Below are 20,952 nucleotides of genomic sequence, written 5' to 3' on the forward strand. Positions count from 1 at the left end.
GTCATCACAACTGTTCATTGGGAGCTTCATGAAATAGACTTCCATGGCCAAGCAGCCGCACACAAGCCCAAGATCACCATGCACAATGCCAAGCCTCGGCTGGAGTGGTGTAAAACTCGCCGCTATTGGACTCTGGAGCAGTGGAAACGCATTTTCTGGAGTGATGAATCACGCTTCAACATCTGTCAGTCCGACAGATTAATCTGTGTTTCGCGGATTCCAGGAGAACGCTACCTGCCAAATGCATAATGCCGACTATAAAGTTTGGTGGAGGAGGAATAATGGTCTGGGGCTGTTTTTCAATGTTCGGGCTAGGCCCCTTAGTTCCACTGAAGGGAAATCTTAACGCTACAGCATACTATGACATTCTAGATGATTCTGTGCTTCCAATTTTGTGGCAACAGTTTGGGGAAGGCCCTTTCCTGTTTCAGCATGGCAATGCCCCCATGCACAAAGTGAGGTCCATACAGAAATGGTTTGTCGGGATCGGTTTGGAAGAACTTGACTGGCCAGCACAGAGCCCTGACCTCAACCCCATAGAAAACTTTTGGGATGAATTGGAACGCAGGCCGCGAGCCAGGCCTAATCGCCCAAAATCAGTGCCCAACCTCACTAATGCGCTTGTGGCTAAGTGGAAGCAAGTCCCTGCAGCTGTGTTCCAACATCTAGTGGAAAGCCTTCCCAGAAGAGTGGTGGCTGTTATAGCAGCAAATGGGGGACCAACTCCATATTAATGCCCATAATTTTGGAATGAGATGTTCGACGAGCAGGTGTGACATACTTTCAGCCATGTAGTGTATTTACTTTGATGCATTTTACTGTACGTATGTGCATACAGTACAGTAGATGGCGGTAAAGTAATTTCACTTAGCTAAACCTGCATGCTAAATAGATGAAGAAGAATTTCTTGCCCAATTGGCAAAAATCGTCTGTACTCCGCGCGTGCGCATTTGAAATATGATCATGTTGTTGATATGCTATGCTAGCTAGCTAGTGGAGTTGTTTTTGCATATTAGGTTACCATTAACTTTACTCTCTTCACTGTCTCGCCACTGTATCAAGATAAACCAGAAAACGCTCCGCATGAAGGGCTGATGGAAAACGCAAGAGATTCGGTGAGCGCTATTATTGTGTTCTGTGTAAATCTCTGGTGTAATCTTATTTCCCCTTTCTTTGTTGTGGTTGTCAGACTGCAGCAGCTAGTTTAGCTAGCAAGGCTAGGCATTAGTAGTCCCAGATAGTTACTGTAGCTGCAGAAAATAAAACAGACAGCTTTATTCCAGCATTGCCTGCTTTTCAATTGTTTTATCAAGCTAGCCGTTGTTGTTGGCATGCTGTTGTGCTGCTTCTTCAACGACCCTCCAACATTCTAGGGCAGCTTCTCCGCTTGAATAACGGGCAAGATCCAGCAGCTACCATTAACGTTACGTTAGCTGGCTAGCAAATAATTGCAAGAAGGCAGGCCCGTCATATTAAATAGACCGCACTGCAGTGATTTTTGCCGCTGTATTGGGGTCTCTTGCAGACTTTAATTCCTGGGGATATCAGGTCATGGGCCAGTGCGTGCAGCTGTCATTTCAATGTTGTGCTTTGGCAACAGAGGTTCTGAATAGAAAGGGGGCGGTGCACCATCGATGACATTAGCTATCTGTTACTGCAGTGCAAAGTGTTTGTCATGTAGCTTGCTTGCTGTATGTTGTCGCTGTTTTGATCACTGAGAACAGACTTGTTTTAGTGTGAAAATGGTAAGTGAGCTACCACCAGATATGTTGTGGTGGGTGTTAGGGTTATAATTGGTTAACATGTTGAGCTCTGAGCAATTTCCATGTTGGTTCAATGCAGTGCTATTCATAGATTAATTAATTGGTATGTTGCTATTGAATTGACATGTTGTACTTTCAAAGTCTCCTTCACTATTCATTCTGTCCGTGTTGCATGGAAACATTGCACATAGGTTACATATTCTCTTGGGCCTCTATGTAGGCTTATCTAACAAGGTTTATGGATGCAGTGATTGCTTTGCCTTTATCAGAAAAAATGATCAGCAGTAGGTTATCATGCAAAGCAACCACCTGTCGTGGCATGCGGGTAAGTGAGACTGCATTGACTGCGCTGTGCTAGCTCTAGCTGACACAATCCTCTCTCTCCTACAGGCTGAACGGACTGTTCGTTCAGAAAGGAAGAGGCGGGACTCGTTTGGGATGTTCGATGGCTATGACAGCTGCAGTGAGGATTCCAGCAGTAGCTCGAGCTCTGAGGACAGTGATGAAGAGGTGCCCTCCCTCCCTGCCAGCCTGCCCATCATCAAGACCAACGGCCAGGTCTACACCTACCCCGATGGGAAGGCAGGAATGGGTTAGTAGTACTGTGGCTGCCTCTGCCTATTGAGCATAGCCGCTGATGGTGTTATTACAGGGTTGAATTGAGATTTTAGCATTCTATTATATGGCCATCTCTTCGACTGAACAGTACTCACACCTTGGTATCCCTCCGTGTATGTGTGTATGTGTGTATGTATGTATGTATGTGTGTGTGTGTGTTTCACTCTCCTCAGCCACCTGTGAGATGTGTGGGATGGTTGGAGTGAGAGACGCTTTCTACTCCAAAACCAAGCGCTTCTGCAGTGTATCCTGTTCAAGGAGTTACTCATCCAACTCTAAAAAAGCCAGCATACTGGCCAGACTGCAGGTAACAGCAAACTGCACTAAGTCTACTTCTATTGTCCTTGTATGTTCCTCTATAACCACCATTTTAAGTTGAATTGACATTGAAAAGGTGTGAAAACAGGTTGTATTTATTTCATTTGAATTCCTTCCTCTGTGTATCATCCTCTGTGTATCTATAAGTAGCTATGTTTCCATTAACTGGTCCAGTGATTTTTTGTTGTTGTTGTTGTTGACATTTAGAAAGTCCGTATAGAAAATAGATGCAACAGTTGCCTGCTACAGTTTCCATTGAGCATTAATAAATTGCTGACAGCCTGTATACCCTCCCAGCTATGTGTTTCATGTCTCAGGTAGCCCGCGAAAGCCAGCATGGATATACTGCAATAATTTACTCATATTTGTCATATTCTAATAATTATCATGTTCCAACGTATTGCAACGGTGAAAAAATAGAATTTGTCAGCAATAGGTATTTAGAATTAAATGTTGAGTGGATCGTTTTTGTTAGGGCCAGGTGACGACATCATGTGCCCCACGAACATTCAAAATTATTTGGCAATCCTCTTTTCAAAAAACAGTTTCCATCATAATTTGTCGCAATAAAGAAAGTTAGACAAAAAAAAAATCCATCCCAGTCGAACTGATACAAATGTTGTTGATCTTTAGAAAATGTATTCTATAATCTGCCGTTTCCTTTACACACGTTGCAATGATTTCTTTTGTCGAATAAACCTGGGACAAAGGAAACCTGCCTGGCTTGTATGCTTCTTCTTCTATCTCTCTCAATATTCGTTCCTTTATTATTATTTTCAAAGGGTAAACCACCAACGAAAAAGGCTAAAGTATTACAGAAGCAGCCTCTCATGGCGAAGTTGGCTGCCTATGCCCAGTACCAAGCCAACCAACAGAATCAAGTCAAGTCAAAAACAGGTAAGTTCCATGTAAAAGTTCATGACATGTGAAATGCATTTATTACCAATTACATATGACAACAATTACAATGACTACAGTATAGGTGCAACAGTCTTCAAGGATGATTCTACTAGGACTAGATTGAGATGATGTCTTTCTCACTGTAAATAAAGAAGGTGATGATAAGGTAGTCGACTTTTGTTATCTACCTCTCATGACGATACTTGTGGTGGTTGCAGTGATTCCTGTGAAAGGCTTTGATTGGGGACGCTACATAGGCACCGGCGACATTAACGGGGCACCTGTCGGCTGTTTCAAACATGTAAGCAACGCTCAGCTCAAACACTCCAAAGGGTTGCTGATGAAAAGGGACAGTGAATGGAAGTCAGAACATGTAGACACAGCCAATATGGTATATCTTAACTGACATTATACTTTTAAAGTAGAGATCACGCTCAGTGGATGAATGATGCAAGCATCTATGGTTGCCTCTCATGATGAGTGCTTATTAAGGGACTAATATTACAATAAATACGAAGTAATTGAATTTCAGCTTGCGCCTTTCTTGTTTTGTTATAAAGAAGTAGATTCTTCTAGATATTAGAATGTGTTGATTTGTAACCCTGTAAGACTTTTTATGCTCCAGTACAACGAAACTCAACAGAGCAAGTATGTTAGAATATACACTGCCGTTCCAAAGTTTGGGGTCTCTTAGAAATGTCCTTGTTTTTGAAAGAAAAGCAAATTTTTTTTGTCCATTAAAATAACATCAAATTCATCAGAAATACAGTGTAGACATTGTTTATGTTGTGAATGACTATTGTAGCTGGAAATGGCAGATTTAAAAAAACAACAACATTTTAATGGAATATATACATAGGTGTACAGAAGCCCATTATTAGCAACCATCACTCCTGTGTTCCAATGCCACGTTGTGTTAGCTAATCCAAGTTTATCATTTTAAAAGACTAATTGACTCTGCCTAATGATCAATTAGCCTTTTTAAAATGATAAACTTGGATTAGCTAAAACAACGTGGCATTGGAACACAGGAGTGATGGTTGCTAATAATGGGCCTCTGTACGCCTATGTAGATATTCCATTAAAAAAATCTGCCGTTTCCAGCTACAATAGTCATTTACAACATTAACAATGTATTTCTGATCAATTTGATGTTATTTTAATGGACAAAAAAATTGCTTTTCTTTAAAAATCAAGGACATTTCTAAGTGACCCCAAACTTTTGAATGGTAGTGTACCTCATCTCCATTGACCCATCAAACAGTGTGATGAAAACATCGTTTTTGTTGTTTTTTACATTATTGAAGCTGCACTAATTGTGAGGATAGGTGACAATGAAGAATATTAGCTTGCCATGATGAGTTTGGTTGTTTTAATTAACAGCTGTCCTTTTTGAGTGGACATTTGTATTGTGATGATGTCATTCTCTGTGTTCAGCATGTGTTGTCTTCTCTGCCTTAGGTTCCCATGGGAACTTCTTGGGGTGACCTTGCAGAAGGGGTGAGGGTAGAGGTGCCCAATACAGACAGCGGCCTGCCAATGAAAGTGTACTGGATAGCAGGAGTTATCAAATTAGCAGGTAACAAAGCAGCCCCAGAGAATCCTCTTCACTCTAAAATGCACCTGGCTGGCTTCCTAGATGACGGTGTACTTTCTCTGTATTCATTGTTTTCATCAAACTCTGTTTACACATAGACATGTTACACTTAGATGTAGCCTACACACAATGCTTGGAAACATAGATGCATCTCTCATCCACAATACTCCTATGATTTGATTTTAAATGGTATTTCAGGAAGAAAAAAAAATCTGAAAATCACAAATAAGGTTCAGTGGTTTTCCTAATTTTAAAACATTATTGTGTTTCTCTCCGCAGGCTTTAAGGCACTGCTACGGTACGAGGGGTTTGATGGTGACTCTGGCAGGGATTTCTGGTGTAACATCTGTGTCCCTGACATCCACCCGGTGGGGTGGTGTGCAGCAGGAGGAAAGCCTCTGGTTCCTCCCAAGTGTAAGACTAACAGAGGGAATAGTACTTTACTTTGTTTTGCCAAGATAAGGATAAAGGCTGTGCTACAAGTGTTCAGTCATTTATCATTTTTGACCGGTTTGAGAGAATCATTTCTAATCTTTGCCAAACGTTGTCTGACTGTTTCACCTTAGCCATTCAGCACAAGTGCACCAACTGGAAAGCGTTTCTTGTGAAATGCCTAACAGGAGCAAAGACTCTACCTATTGATTTCTCCACCAAGGTGAGCTACAACTCTACATCACAAGACACTCCAACACCTCACTCATAGTCCAAACATGCATCAAATATCAATGTTAGAAGATGAATATGCTTGTATTATTTCCACAAATGCAACACTAATAACCTTATGGCACTACCAGTACAAACATGCATTGCATGTATTATTGTAGAGTGACATATTCTATAAGGCCTAACAGGATTGTCAAGTAACCTTGTAGAATCTTCACCTCCTCACCCTTCCCCAGGTGCAGCAGAGCATGCAGTTCCCCTTTAAGAAGCTGATGCGTGTGGAGGTGGTGGATAAGACTCATCTGTGCCGGACGCGGGTGGCCCTGGTAGAGCAGGTGATCGGAGGTCGGCTTCGGCTCGTCTACGAGGAGTGCGAGGACGGCTCGGACGACTTCTGGTGCCACATGTACAGCCCACTGATACACAGCATCGGCTGGTCCCGCGGCATTGGACACCGCTTCAAGAGATCTGGTCAGTGACATAGTGGGGAGGGCACGCGGGACTAGGCACATAAGGGTAAAGATTTGCTTAGGGTTTAACCTGTTTGGTATAGGGGGCAGTATTGAGAATTTTGGAAAAATATGTTCCCATTTTTAACTGCCTCCTACACCAACTCAGAAGCTAGAATATGCATATTATTGTTCAGGTTTGGATAGAAAACACTCTGAATTTTCTAAAACTGTTTGAATGGTGTCTGTGAGTATAACAGAACTCCTATGGCAGGCAAAAACCTGACAAGGTTTCAAGCAGGAAGTACCCTGTCTGACAAGGAGTCGTGCGTCTTACCTCTTTTTATTGAAAAGTAAGGATCTTAGCTGTAACGTGACAATTCCCAGGGCTCCAATAGGCTCTCAGAGCCCGCGAAAACCCTGAAGGTTTACGAGGGAGCCTCAGGTTGAAACATATTATCACCTTTTGTAAGTGGATGCTGAGAGGACCTTTGAATGATGCGCGTGCATGAGTCGCTTCTGAGGAGAAATTTTATTCGGCTGTTTAGGCTCAATGCATACTCCCGGTCGGAATATTATCACTTCTCTACGACATAAATGGCATAAAAATTGGTTTTAAACAGCGGTTGACATGCTTCGAAGTACGGTAATGGAATATTTAGACATTTTTGACAAGCCAACGCGCCATGCGTGGGACCGTGAAAAAGCATTCTGATAGTGTCTAGAACTCACGAACAAAACGTCGCTTTTGGAACATAACGATGGATTATTTGGGACCAAACCAACATTTGTTATTGAAGTAGAAGTCCTGGCAGTGTATTCTGATGAAGAACAAGCAAGGTAAGAACATTTTTCTTATAGGAAATGTGATTTTGGTGGAGGCTGAACTGGGTGGGTATCTAAAAAGCTAGCCCTGTAATGCCGGGCTATGTACTTAGATTATTGCAAAATGTGCTTCATCCGAAAAGCTATTTTAAAATCGGACATATCGAGTGCATAGAGGAGTAATGTATCTATAATTCTTAAAATAATTGTTATGCTTTTTGTGAACGTTTATCGTGAGTAATTTAGCAAACTGTTAGTAAATTCACCGGAAGTTTGCGGTGGTTTTTTTCTGAACGTCACATGCTAATGTAAAAAGCTGGTTTTTGATATAAATATGAACTTGATTGAACAGACATGCATGTATTGTATAACACAATGTCCTAGGTGTGTCATCTGATGAAGATCATCAAAGGTTAGTGCTGCATTTAGCTGTGGTTTGGGTTTATGTGACATATGCTAGCTTGAAAAATGGGTGTCAGATTTTTTCTGGCTGGGCACTCTGCTGACATAATCTAATGTTTTGCTTTCGTTGTAAAGCCTTTTTGAAATCGGACAGTGGGGTTAGATTAACGAGATTCTTGTCTTTAAATAGCTGTGAAATAGTCATATGTTTGAGAAATTGAAGTAATAGTATTTCTAACGATTCAAAAATCGCGCCACTGGAATTATAATAGCTGTTACGTAGGTGGGACGAAATCGTCCCACATAGCCCAGAGAGGTTTTAAGGATCCTGAAAAGTTCAACATGGATGAAACACTTACAGGCACTTTAAGATTCTAGTTGTTTCCGTATGATTTATATTTGATTCGAATGCTCTTCCTTTATTTTGGTGTTTCAAATGTTAATGATATTATTGTTTCAGATGTTTCAAAGAAACTTGATGGCCAAGTAGATGCCCCAGGACAGCTTTTTGCGAAGGTGAGTTCAAATAAATGGTTCAATCTGCCACTTGACTCAGTTGATTCAAAGATTTTTCTGGTCTCTTGACATTTTATTTGATACGTGGCACAATCTCTCTCAGGTGAAGGATGTTGACCAGAGCGGGGAGTGGTTTAAAGATGGCATGAAGCTGGAGGCTATTGACCCTCTGAATCTATCAGCTATTTGTGTTGCTACTGTCAGAAAGGTAAGCCTTATAATGGTGATGAGAAATATGACTGACAGAGAAATGAGGGAAATAAAGACAAATGAACTTGCACATGTAACAGATTTGTGCACATTCACACTCCCTGCCTTCTCTTCCTCCAGGTCTTGGCGGATGGATACCTCATGATCGGAATTGATGGTTCCGAGGCGGCTGATGGTTCTGACTGGTTCTGCTATCACTCCACCTCTCCCTCTATCTTTCCTGCTGGATTCTGTGAAATCAACACAATTGAACTCACCCCTCCACGTGGTACATACTGAATTGCATTACATTGTGTGGTAAAAGCATCATCACAATTGTCTATTTGAGTTTATTTGTAGTATCAAGAGAGTGCACATCACTGATTCTCACCTCACAGTGGCTATTTAATTTGGCCAGCCAGTTGCTGTTACTTGTAGCCTCAATAAGTAAGTCTTTTCTGCAGGGTACACAAAACTCCCATTCAGATGGTTTGACTACCTAAGGGAAACGGGTTCAGTGGCAGCTCCGGTGAAGCTCTTTAACAAGGTAACCTTGTTCAGCTTTTGGTCTGCTAGCTATTTTGCCTGTTAGCTCGTTTTGGCTCTATACTTTTGTTCTCAGTCTGTTAGTTGGACTGAATTTGTTGTCAAAACCAACTACTTGTTTGTCTGAGTAACCCTTTAGATTTTTCACCTGTTGGATTTCATCTATTTGAAATTTGATTGTTTTTGCACTTTGGCTTTTTCAAATTGCTTGATTTCTCTCAGTAGTGTAGTCGTTACAGGATATTAGTCCGAATAAGGATGACCAAGCGCATCTGAGTGCAGTGAAGTTAAGACTAGTAGCCCACCAATGTACAACGTCGTATGCTTTGTATTTGTAGTGTTATGACAAATTCCCTGAGTCCACCTGCTGAATGTCCCCTTCTCTTTCTTGACTCTGAAGGAAGTTCCAAACCATGGGTTCCGCCCTAGCATGAAGCTGGAGGCTGTGGACCTGATGGAGCCCCGGCTGGTGTGTGTTGCCACAGTGACACGTATTGTACATAGACTGCTGCGCATCCATTTTGACGGCTGGGAGGACGAGTATGATCAGTGGGTGGACTGTGAATCACCTGACCTCTACCCTGTGGGCTGGTGTCAGCTGACTGGCTACCAGCTACAGCCACCAGCTGTGCTCGGTGAGTTTTATTGGGATTTTTCAGCATTTATTCACAAAGATGAAGATGGACAAAGATATATTTTCGTAGTGCAATGTCTGAACTCATTCTAGTCTAGCCCCAAATAATTTTTGGGAAAATAAAGTCAGATTTTTCATTAGCGTCATCCAAATGGCCTTGACTGTAATCTCCCAAAATAACCAAAACTACCAATACAGGTAGAACTGCTTTGAAACTGCCAATAAATGCAAAACAAAAACAACCAAGAGAAACAGTCAAAACACAGAAACCTTCAGATAACCAAAACACTGCGACTTTAACACCAAACCTTTAATCTGAAACGAATCCTAGTAATGTAGGAAAAATGAGCTAAAGCATTGGCTTTTTTTGAATGAGTTGAGACGAGCTGTGCTGTATGAATGAATGAGTTGTTCTCTGGTTTGTGCTTTTTTTCCAGCCTCTAGAGAGTTCCCTCCGAGTGTGACAAAGCAGAAGAAGAAATCCCAGCAGTACAAAGGCCAAAAGAAAAGTAGGTCATCCGCCCCCTCCCCCTGCACCCTCCCCCTCTCGTTACTGCCCCTGTGCCTCCACCTCCTCCAATGCACACTCCCCTTTCCCTCTTTCTTTCTCTATTTAAGGGCAAAGCTGCACTCGCCACGGCTCTTCACGATTCTTGCTCTGCATCTCTATTCACACCAAAACAGAGCATTGAAACCAAGTCAAAACTCTCCTACACCGGATACATTTCCGTACCAGTGTGAAGCTGTTATTAGAGGATTAGACCTCAGGCTAAAGAAAATTCTCCAATGCCTGCAATAAAATACCAATTATTTGATTATGTAGATATTTTTATAGTATGCTTGGTTTCTATATGCTCATTCAGTCTTTGTTAGTCATGCCGGACATTACGTCAAGCTTTTCCTGAATAACTTAGATTTCTAAGACATTTTTACCTAGATAGATTTGAATTTGACCTTATTGATGATTAATAACACTTAAGTAGTCACACGTCAAAAGAGCAAAGGCATAAAAAACATGAGAAGGTAACAGAAGAGCTGATCAACCATTTTACCTTTTGTCTTGGTTTTTAGAGAGGAAGATCCCCATTGGTAAGAGACCAGTGAGTTTTTCGGGGGTGGTATTGAGTGGAGTGCCCCAGAGGAACCTTTCTGGAGACGAGAACATGACCCCGCCAGACTACTCATCTCCTCCCACGCCAGCATCTGCCCCTGGGACTGCACAGCCTCCCTCGGCAGCCCAGGAACTCAGCCCCAATGGAAAGCCAGGTAACCTAAACCAACCTGCTAACTGAACTCAAATTAGAAACCCATGTTAAGCCTGGTAGTTGGGTAGGGATGTTCTCTACTGAAAGAGAATGGTGTAGTAGGTCAAGTACTCTACCCCATCTCAACATCAACAATCTTGAACAAGGCAACTTATTTGCTCCATTATCTCCTGAGTTTTATAATTCATCCTCTCCTTCCTATTTATTTTCATACTTCTATACTGGCCCTCTTTCCTTTCCCAAGGGGTGACGCTGCAGCTGAAGGAGGAGGTTCAGGAGGCAGACGAGTTCACCTTCCCGCAGGGCACAGCCTCCGACCTGGAGAGCAACGGCTCCGGCGGAAGCTACTACATCAAGCAGGAGACCTGAGCCTCCATGGGGCACTGCTGCACCCACCAACGGAGGGCCAGCCTGGGGGCAAGAAGGAGCCAGTCCCCTCCCTCTCCCTCCACAGCACCAGAGACCATGGGCCCTGGGTGGCATCCCCACAACATTAACATGGAAGGTCACCTGGGGGCTCCAAGCTGTGCCCATAGAGACTTGGGACAGAGCGACTCAAAGACTAGTTCCAAACAGACAGCGCAAACGGGGAGAGGAGTGTAGAGAATAAAGGGAAAAAGAGAGGTGCGTGAACGACAATAACTTTACGTTTCAGTTCAGTTTTTTGTACTTCAACAAAAAAATACGTTTTTATAAGATTTTTTTCTAATCCGATATCTTTTTGTGCATCTCTCGTATTCGTTACTTTGAGGTAGGGTAATCTTTTGATGGATAAACTATGTGATGTTTGTGAGTATACATAATCCAATTTTCCAAAAAAACAGGGTGTATGTATGTAGGTATTGAATGGACTAAACCTTACTGGTATAAAACAATCACTCAGATATAAAGTAGAAACACCACCAATCAGATTCATACCAGTTCTGCACATTCAACTAAGATTTGAGCAGCTTACCACATTCTCTGGATCTTGCGTTCCATTTGTGTGATAGCCAATAATGATTTACAGCTATCTCTGGGACATTACCAAGGAGAATGTGGGAGAGCCCCAAATCTCTAGTTGACCCTTTTCTATCACTATATTTACCATGCCTTATTTAAAATATGTTTACAAATATTACTCCTTTTGGCCATCTGATTGCAGGCAAAAAAAATAATCAAATCTAAACAATTCTACTCTATGAAAAACAGGTGATCCACTGTGATAATATTTAGTTCTATCACGGTTTACTACACAATGATATGCAAACCTTGACTCTTGTTTCAAGTAATAGAGATCTATGTGAAATGTTTTATATCTAATGTATAGCATTATTCTACATGAATTATGTCATAACTCAGAGCGACACTATAAATATGAGCAGAGGAAATATTCAAGTCACTGTAATAGTCGGGCTGTGTTTCATCACTACCATCAACAACATGAGAACCGTTTATCTAAATAGAGAATTTACTGTCTTTGTAAAAGATAAACTTAATAATAATGCCTTTTGCTCTACCTCTTTTAGAAACTTTAATGTAATCTCCTGTTGCAAGGTTTTCAGATTCTGGTCAAACCACACGTAAAGGTGATTTTTCATTACAATTTAATTCACTTTGACAGCTATGTGTGCATATTTCCTAGTAAGTGATTGGTAGGCCTGGGCTAAATTGTCACACTCACTGACTCATGATCATACATTTTCTTCATAGGCCATCCTTTCATTGGGAGATATTAAATGAATGTCAATATTGATTTATAAAATAAAATATTACGTTAAATGTGTATTTATGAACAAAGCATGCAGTATATAACAGAGCCAATTTACAAACATGATATGGTGATTTATTTTGTGCCATATGAGAAATTAAAGAGGGATTATAATTTACATACTATATAAACTAACGACTGCACTCCGTTGTCTCACTTTATATACCAGTAAGGTTGACAATTTACTCTCAGGAAATCTTAGCGTATTGTATTATAGGCTTCTTCTTCCTTGTTAAGGTTATTGAGAAAGGTGTTGTCATTGGCTGTTGGCATGCTGAAATTAGACTCCAGAGATTGATGTGGTCAACAGTATTAACAAAATGTGTCAGTCCAAGATCGGTCTTAAGGTAAATGTGTCGCTTGGTAAACCATCTCACTAATGTAGAGACCTATCTGATTGTGATACACGGTCCCATTTTAAGTGGATTTGTCATATTCTGTCTCTAGAGGTAGGATTACCCTTCTGTATGTCACTGTTTGATAATGTGTCGGTGTTTGTTTTGAACTTTTCTTTTTTGCAAAAATGTTCAGTTAAATGTTAGCTCTGTCGATTTTGTCTTACTGTATGTTTCAATGTCTGGTCCTGAGTGAAACTCAAACTAGTATTACAGTCTCAATGAAAATGTACATTTTACGCGCTGGCTGGTGTAAACCAGCTCAGGTGACCATGGTGATGCCAAAGATTGCCAAAGGTCACTGCCAAGCAATAACGTCTTATCACAGTACTCTCCTAACGTTACATTTGACCCTAAATGTTATAATAATGAACAAGGTTTGACAGGCACACAGTAGCTAAATATATGGTAAAGAGGCATATCTGTTGCAAATGCCCCTCAATTTCACCCTACATTAGGTTTGGGAGACAGTGAGATCATAAGCTTTTAGCTGTACTTTCACTCAAACTTCAGACTGCGTCAAAGACCGAATGGTGGAAATATACATGACATTATGTTAATATATGGCATGACTGTTTTAAGGCGACAAACATTGTCTCCGTCGTCCTTGTAACACAAATGTTAGACAGGAGAATCCATGGTATTTGAATGAAGAAAAAAATAAACGCACAAATGGACTCAATATAGGGCTACACTATTCTGATCGTGACGTTTATTGATTTCAAATGCATTTCATCAATATTATAATCAATGTAAAAGAACAAGACTATATGGTGTGTTTGTTAAAACCAAAATATGTGCATGCAGCAGTGTGAACATCCTGTCCTCTTGTGCTTAACTAGTTGGTCTTGGTTTATGTGTAACTGTTGGTCTTTGCACTAACACAGGTCTGTGTGTATGTGTGCTTGTTTCTATTGTTAAACCCCTTCATCATATTGTCTTTGTATTCTGGTGCTATATATATATATATATATATATTTGATAAAGTCATAACCTTTTAAGAATGAAATGATTTTCAGAAACTGTTACCATAGTGGAGAAATAGTTCTCTTCTTGTATTTTGGATACAACTATAATGAAAGATTTGTAATGGAATTAACTGTCAAAACACAACAAAAAATCTGCATCCAAGTATATAGTTTTTGTTCCTTGGTTTCCATGGTAAATGTGCTGTGAACATGAAGTTTACTAAGCTATAGTATATCAACTACAAAAGTTAAGATGTATTTGAAGATTTAGATGTTTACTTTCATTTAATATTTTTAATGAATCTTGCAGCATGTTTGTGGAAAAAGCATTAATGTAAAATAAATTATTCACTTTTACACTGCATAAAAGTACAGTATTGAGAAGCTAGTGTCCATTGTTTCGTTAACCACACCATTAAATGGATACTTTGGGATTGATGTCCTTTATCTACTTCCCAGAGTCAGGTGAACTCCTGGATACCATTTTTGTGTCCAGTAGGAAGGAAGTTACAGGTAGTTTCATGAGCCAGCACTGACTGGAAATCCATGGGATCTGCTAGCATGCCATGACTGGATGCTTTAATCAAGTCTAGGTCCAAGAGGCTTCTAATCAGCTTCTACCCTCAAGCCATAAGACTCCTGAACATCAAATGGCTACTCAGACTATTTGCATTGCCCACTTATTTTTAGGTATTTTCTTAACTGCACTGTTGGTTATGGGCTTGTAAGCATTTCACTACCTGTTGTATTCGGCGCATGTGACAAATTAAATTGGGATGTCTATGGGTATCTGCTAGCATGCTATGACTGGAAGTCTATGGTGTCTGCTAGCAGACCTATTGACTTCATTGCGCTAAAGTTTCCTGAGCCAATGCCAACTTACTCCATACTGGACAGAACACTTAATACGAGTTCATCCAACACTGGGGGAAGTAGTCAGAAGGGCCTCCCAAAATGACTGTCAAGAAGTAAAGTAGCTGTTCACAATGAATCATGCAAGTAAACTGGATTTAAATGTTGGAGTGCCCTCAAACCCAATTTGTGCCTCTAGTCAGGTTTACACCTGGGACTCCAGGTGGGTGCAATTAAGGTTGAACACAACCAGCAAGCTCCAAACGTCAGGGTAAGCGTTGAATACCCCTGCTGTAGAGAATGTTACCAAGTTCAGCCAATGTAGCATATAGGGCAACAGCCAGCTTTGAGAACTGGTGTATTGTCAAGTAACATTCAGAATGTTGCAGTTAACTTCCCATTTCAAGGCAAATATTTACTGCACTGTTGACCAAATAGGCCCATGTTTATTGCTACCAAAAACTCCCATATTGACTGACGCTTTCCAAACTTCCTACACTATGGTGGAATTGGGTTGACACAAGCCAACCCACTGCTGCCACCGCCCACTTTTAGATGCCCCCAATCACAGGTGTACTCAGAAAAGCTATAGAGGGCAATGCCTTAAATGGCATGTACATAACATCTTGCAAATATTTATTGAAATAATTCAGTAGCATGCCTTGCCATTGGTTTTGAATATATTGAAGCCCCTTCACTAGAGGCCCACATGCACTGAACAGAAGCTACTACCAATTAATGCTTACAAACTTTCCCAGTCCCCTACTAACAAAGCCCCTGAACAGTTTCAAAGTAAACTAGGAAGCCTCATGTATTCTACTCCATGATTTTTATTGACATTATTTTTAAGTGCTCTGAAGTCACAAAGTACATAAACACGTTCCAGATCAACAGCATTCAGAATTGGTTTGATGGGGTGTGAGATGAAAACTATTCCAGTTCCATTTTATTTACTCATACAGGAATCCATTTTGGCAGCTCTTGTACTCGACCATCTCCTCTGGCTTGAACCACAAGGCGATCTCCTTGTTGGCACTGTCGAGGGAGTCGCTGCCGTGGATGATGTTCCTTTAACAGCAAAATGAAACAATCAGCAACTCTGCATCATGGGCTTGAGGTTTATTGGAACTACAGTCAGCAGGGTATATTATATATGCCAGTTTGATTGTAGGAAATGCATTACAGCTTGATTGCATCAGATTCCTGTGCAATGATTCCTACACTTTCAGGTTGCACCTCTTGGTTGAGCACTTACCAAATCAGATTCTGTATAAACAGGCATCAGTGGACACATACCTGCCAAGTGTGATGCAGAAGTCTCCGCGGATGCTGCCGGGCTTGGAGTCAGCAGGGTTGGTCTCTCCCAGCATCAATCTACCGTTCTTCACAACGTTCAGGCCTTCCCAGATCTGAAAGCAAAGGAAGATAAAATGACGCATTGAGAGCAGAATGATTCATTTTGTCACAACCACTGATCAAGAATATCAGATGTATTACATTTGTGGCTTTACCAGTGAAACACTATGCATCTAGCAATGAGCAAGCACTTTCAAAGGGGCTGTGCGTAGTGCACGTGTTGGAAGGATAGTTACCATGGCAACAACGGGACCAGAGTGCATAAAGGCGCAAAGGCCGCCATAGAAGGGCATGTCCTTCAGGTCAATGTAGTGCTGCTTGACGAGATCCTCAGATGCCTGCAATCGACCCCAAAAAATTATTCAATGTCTCAAAATCAAGATTAGCAGTTATATGCTGTTGAAACCTACTAGAAGCACCGCTGAATAGACAATGTTCCCATACCTGGATCATCTTCATGGCCACAAGCCTGAAGCCCCTCTGCTCAAAGCGCTTAATGATATCTCCCACAAGCCCCCTCTGGACACCATCGGGCTTGATGGCAATGAAGGTACGTTCGGTGTTGGACATGGTGCTGCAACATGAGGATATTAGAAATTAAGTGACTGAAAATGGCAGTGGGCCATCAGTGAAACACGTTAACAAAGGACAAATTGCCTAGTTTGTCTTGGAGATTCAAACTGAAATTGCTGAATTAGCTGGAGTAAGACAGGCCACTGCACAACCCCTCAACCGATCAATGTACAGCGCTTCAATGTCAACTAGAATGCTATGGAGTGAAGAGATGTACTGTTGCTAGTAAATGTGGCCAAGGACAGTACAAATCTATTCTCATCACCCACCGGAAAGTATTCCCACATGCCCATTCCATGCCTATGGGGTATTTGGTATGAACAATTTGCTTTTGTTGCCAAAGTGTTACTCATGTTACATACATGGGCAAACGAGGAGTTTGTTTCACTGGCATTGTATCGTAGTTCCTGTCGCGCAAAGTGACCTCATGCTTTAGTTTTGTTAGGTTGAAATCTATTACAAGTAGGGTTCACTAAAGTCAACTGCAAACAGATGCTGCAGCAGTGTGACAGTGCAGTGATGAACTGTCCGTTGCAAACGTCACTTCGAAGGCTAATTTAAAAATGGTAATTCATAAACCTTAACCTGTATTAAACAGTCATCTAAGATCACAACCACACCCTGCGGAATCAGACGAATTGTGCAGTTAGTTTAATTACTACATCGCGATGGACTGAATGTTGAATAGGCCTAGGCAGCAAACGAAAAGTAGCAAGTTAATGTTCTACGTCCAGATTTAATACAGATCTGTGTTTGACGGCATTAATATAACTTTCAAAGTGAGCTAAGGACGTTAGCAGCGCCATGAACTTGAGCACATTCCATTGTTGAAAGCGGCCATATTTGGTACAGATGCCATGCCACATGGGCCCGGCTTTCCACTGTCGTTTAACGAAATACATTCCAAGTAGATTAAAGTCCGGCTTAATTGTAAAGTACTTCTCACCTAACACTGAGTTTATAGTAACAGATAATTGGATTATGGTAACCTGTAAGGCTAAGCTAATTAGCCATGTAAATAAGCAAATTTAACCCCGCAAATCAGTCACGTTGGGTGAAACTGAAAGGCACAGCCCCGGTGGTGTTATCTAACGCGTTACATTTTCAATTAACTAGCTATAAACTACTGCAAGTCATTGGTTTACTATTAGGATGGGACTTAACTGTCACCCAATGCATGTCAATTATCTGGCTAACTTAGTTGGGTAGAAACGGCCGAAGAACCACGCCGTTGCGTGGCATGCTAGCTAGCTAGTCAATGCGAAAAGCAGAACACAAGCGACATCCACCAACTTCCTAAAAACATGAAAGGAATAGAACCGCAACGATAAAGAGAAACGTAAAACACAACGCTGTGAGTTAATGCAAAATGAAGGGCGTTGTGGCCCCACCATTCAAGCAGCATACCTTTAACGTTGATGTGTTGAGACTGACAGAAGACCCGTGAGACAACCGTTCTGGGAAGGGGAACAATCAGTGAGGACGAGAAGATGTTGAGAGCTAGTTTATAAAGGCTGCTGAGTGAATGGGTGGGGCTTGGATGAGGTCAAAAATTGATTGACATGTTGCGTGCCTTTTAATCATCCATGTTCTTCTGCGCGTTCTAGTGCAACACGACAGTTAATGGTTGCGTGATATCCACATGTGCTGTCAAATATTCGAGTCTAGACAATGGTTGATATCAGCACACTAACCAAAACGGTATCTGTTGCAAGGGGTGGGTGGGTTTTGAAATGGGTGGACTTGTTTTATTTTTTTATCAAAGAAACAGGTGTAGGTGTAAATATATCAGAGCCTCACATTTTACAAACACACTATGAAACTATTTTCCTTTACATATTTTGGATGAGGTCTACTTGTGGTGGCCGAAACATGTTTTATGAGGCAGAATTGATTTGGCTGGAATAGTGTCTAGTCTGGTATCTGTTGATGTCATTTAAGCAATAATTCCTGAGAACCCGGGAATTATTGTGACAACTCACGACAAGGGCTGTTTTCATTCTTGATTTTGCCGCCACCTGCTGATTGTTGCAGTTACCGCACAATGACGTCTGTGATGTATATCTATTACGTCATACGTGATCATGTTTGAAACAGATCAGATAACATTTGACCATTCGTTCAGTCATCAGGTTGGTTTCGTTGGTGGTCGAAAATGTATTGTCCCGCATTTTATTGCAATGTATTTTTTTAAATTTTTATTTAATTGTATCATCATTTTTTAAAAGCATTCATTTGTGATACAACTGGAGAGAATATGGAGAAGAAATAAGTTGAGGTAGGCATTGTTTTTTTATAGAGATGTATTTTTTTTATATTAAACATTTTGAAAGGCAAGATAAGTCTTGCCATCTGCCAAAATCAGAAATAGTGAGTAATTGGGTAGTGATCGCCAAGGTGACACTGTGCATAGAGGACTTTCTGATGACATTCCGGGGTCAGAGGTCAAAGGTTATATAACCTTTTGATAAATAATGTAGGCTAATTAATGAGTTTGGGAAAGGTGATATGTGAAGCAGAGACAGAGATGCAGGAGGCTGATCCAGAGTCAGCCGGCCCATCTCAGTCAGAGGAGACTGAAGCAGAGAGGGAGATGGAGGAGACTGATCCAGAATCAGCCGGCCCATCTCAGTCAGAGGAGACTGAAGCAGAGAGAGAGATGCAGGAGGCTGATCCAGAGTCAGTCGGCCCATCTCAGTCAGAAGAGACTGAAGCAGAGAGAGAGAAGCAGGAGGCTGATCCAGAGTCAGCCGGCCCGTCACAGTCACAGGAGACTGAAGCAGAGAGAGAGATGGAGGAGGCTGATCCAGAATCAGCCGGCCCATCTCAGTCACAAGAGACTGAAGCAGAGAGAGAGATGCAGGAGGCTGATCAGGACTTAGCCGGCCCATCTAACACATGGGAGCCACAGCAGACTTCTCATTACAACCTGTCCTTGGCCCGGAGAAGCTCCTCCTCAGAAATTGAAATCTTAGGGGAGGAGATGACTGAGAAGTAGGTTGCTCTTTGTCTTCGCCATACTTACCTCCTATTCTCTATGCTGTATGTTCTGCAACTGACCAAAGAACAAATCAGAGGGTGTGTTTGTGGTGTACATGTATATAGGCTAGTCCTGTAGAGGTCAAGGGTTAGATAGTTTTAATAATTAACAGTACTCATCTATTTACCCCTTTTGCAGGCAATGGATTCTCTTGACTGAGAATATGCATGAAAGGGTGAGTTAGTGTTAGCTCTGGAATTTCTAACATCAGGAAGACGGTAAAATACACTCTGGGTACATACCAAATGGTGCCATTTTCCATATATAGTGCCCTACTTTTGACCAGAACCCTATGGGCCCTGGTCAAAAACAGGGCGCTATTTAAGGAGTAGGGTGCCATTTGGGACACAATCTAGATCAGTAAATAATAAAAATAGGAACTCAGTTGGGGTCTCAAATTATTGTTGAGAGTTTGAATAGTAGAATACACAATGTGCAATTAAAAAAAAATGGTTTTGCATCAGCAGTTTTTCTCTTTCTATGTCAGTCACTGATAGTCACTCAATTAGCCCATGTCATTTAAAACTCTTTTGGTGGGGTAAGTTAGTCTAACGGGCAAGCTATCGAAACTTGAAGTAGTCATGGTTGAATTACCGACTGGGCGTGGGGGTCATTGATTTTGTTAGTCACGCTCACTCAGATATCATATTTTTCTCTCTGTCCAATGGCAAAATTAGTAGAATTTAATGAAAGTAGTTAGAAAATGAAAAGATGTTCTCTATGCCCCATGGCAAAATGCGTAGTATTGCAGCAAACTTGCTTTAAAATGGCAACATTTTCTCTACTCCCCATGGCAAAATGTGTAGAATTGCAGGAAGGAACTCGAAAACTACTCTCCACTGTCAAGAGGGGTTCCGCTAAAATCATTTGCTCGCAAAGTGGGGGGCAGGCCCAAACAAAATTTTACTTAGGGCCCCCAAAACGCAAGGGCCAACTCTGACTGCATGTGTGGGTTTGGATGTGGGTATGCAGACCCCGCGAGCCACTGCAGCACCTCATGATGATTTCATATTTTTTGTGGCCCCCACCCCCATAAAAGTTGCCAATCCCTGGCCTAGATATTCTATTACAATACTACAGTAAATGTACCAGGAGCTGGCGAATCAGCGCTTTGAGTCTAGAGAATGGGAACCTGGTGAGCAGGCTTTATATCTCAAAAACAAGGTGGGAGGAAGATGAATAGAATAGAATAACTTTATTTAATAAATTCAGTTGTGGCATTCGGATTAGGTAATAAAGACATAGGCCTAACAGCACAATGTAGACAGACTTAAGTGAATGTTAGATCTTGTTAGATTTTAAAACAACCTTTCCCGGCTGTTCTTTTACATTA

At 41.3% G+C, this 20,952-nt stretch overlaps 2 protein-coding genes across 2 annotated transcripts; one reads left to right on the forward strand and one right to left on the reverse strand.

Moving 5' to 3' along the window:
• The first annotated feature begins 944 nt into the window (after window positions 1–944).
• On the forward strand, window positions 945–14,182 carry LOC115197174 (MBT domain-containing protein 1). Its single transcript, XM_029758470.1, has 17 exons — window positions 945–1,115; window positions 2,154–2,355; window positions 2,555–2,688; window positions 3,482–3,596; window positions 3,818–3,900; window positions 5,061–5,178; window positions 5,476–5,610; window positions 5,763–5,851; window positions 6,096–6,330; window positions 7,996–8,051; window positions 8,155–8,259; window positions 8,382–8,529; window positions 8,705–8,787; window positions 9,187–9,421; window positions 9,858–9,929; window positions 10,492–10,686; window positions 10,930–14,182. Exons 1-17 carry the CDS (start codon window positions 1,095–1,097, stop codon window positions 11,052–11,054), a joined length of 2,151 nt encoding a protein of 716 aa, XP_029614330.1. The 5' UTR covers window positions 945–1,094; the 3' UTR covers window positions 11,055–14,182.
• A 1,278-nt stretch (window positions 14,183–15,460) lies between these two features.
• LOC115197180 (nucleoside diphosphate kinase A) lies at window positions 15,461–18,136 on the reverse strand. Its single transcript, XM_029758481.1, has 5 exons — window positions 17,987–18,136; window positions 16,451–16,580; window positions 16,243–16,344; window positions 15,947–16,059; window positions 15,461–15,718 (listed from the first exon to the last, which is right to left on the reverse strand). Exons 2-5 carry the CDS (start codon window positions 16,574–16,576, stop codon window positions 15,601–15,603), a joined length of 459 nt encoding a protein of 152 aa, XP_029614341.1. The 5' UTR covers window positions 16,577–16,580; window positions 17,987–18,136; the 3' UTR covers window positions 15,461–15,600.
• Window positions 18,137–20,952: the final 2,816 nt, after the last annotated feature.

Source organism: Salmo trutta, chromosome 1, assembly GCF_901001165.1.
Source record: "Salmo trutta chromosome 1, fSalTru1.1, whole genome shotgun sequence".
In the NCBI taxonomy this organism is placed as follows: Eukaryota; Metazoa; Chordata; class Actinopteri; order Salmoniformes; family Salmonidae; genus Salmo; species Salmo trutta.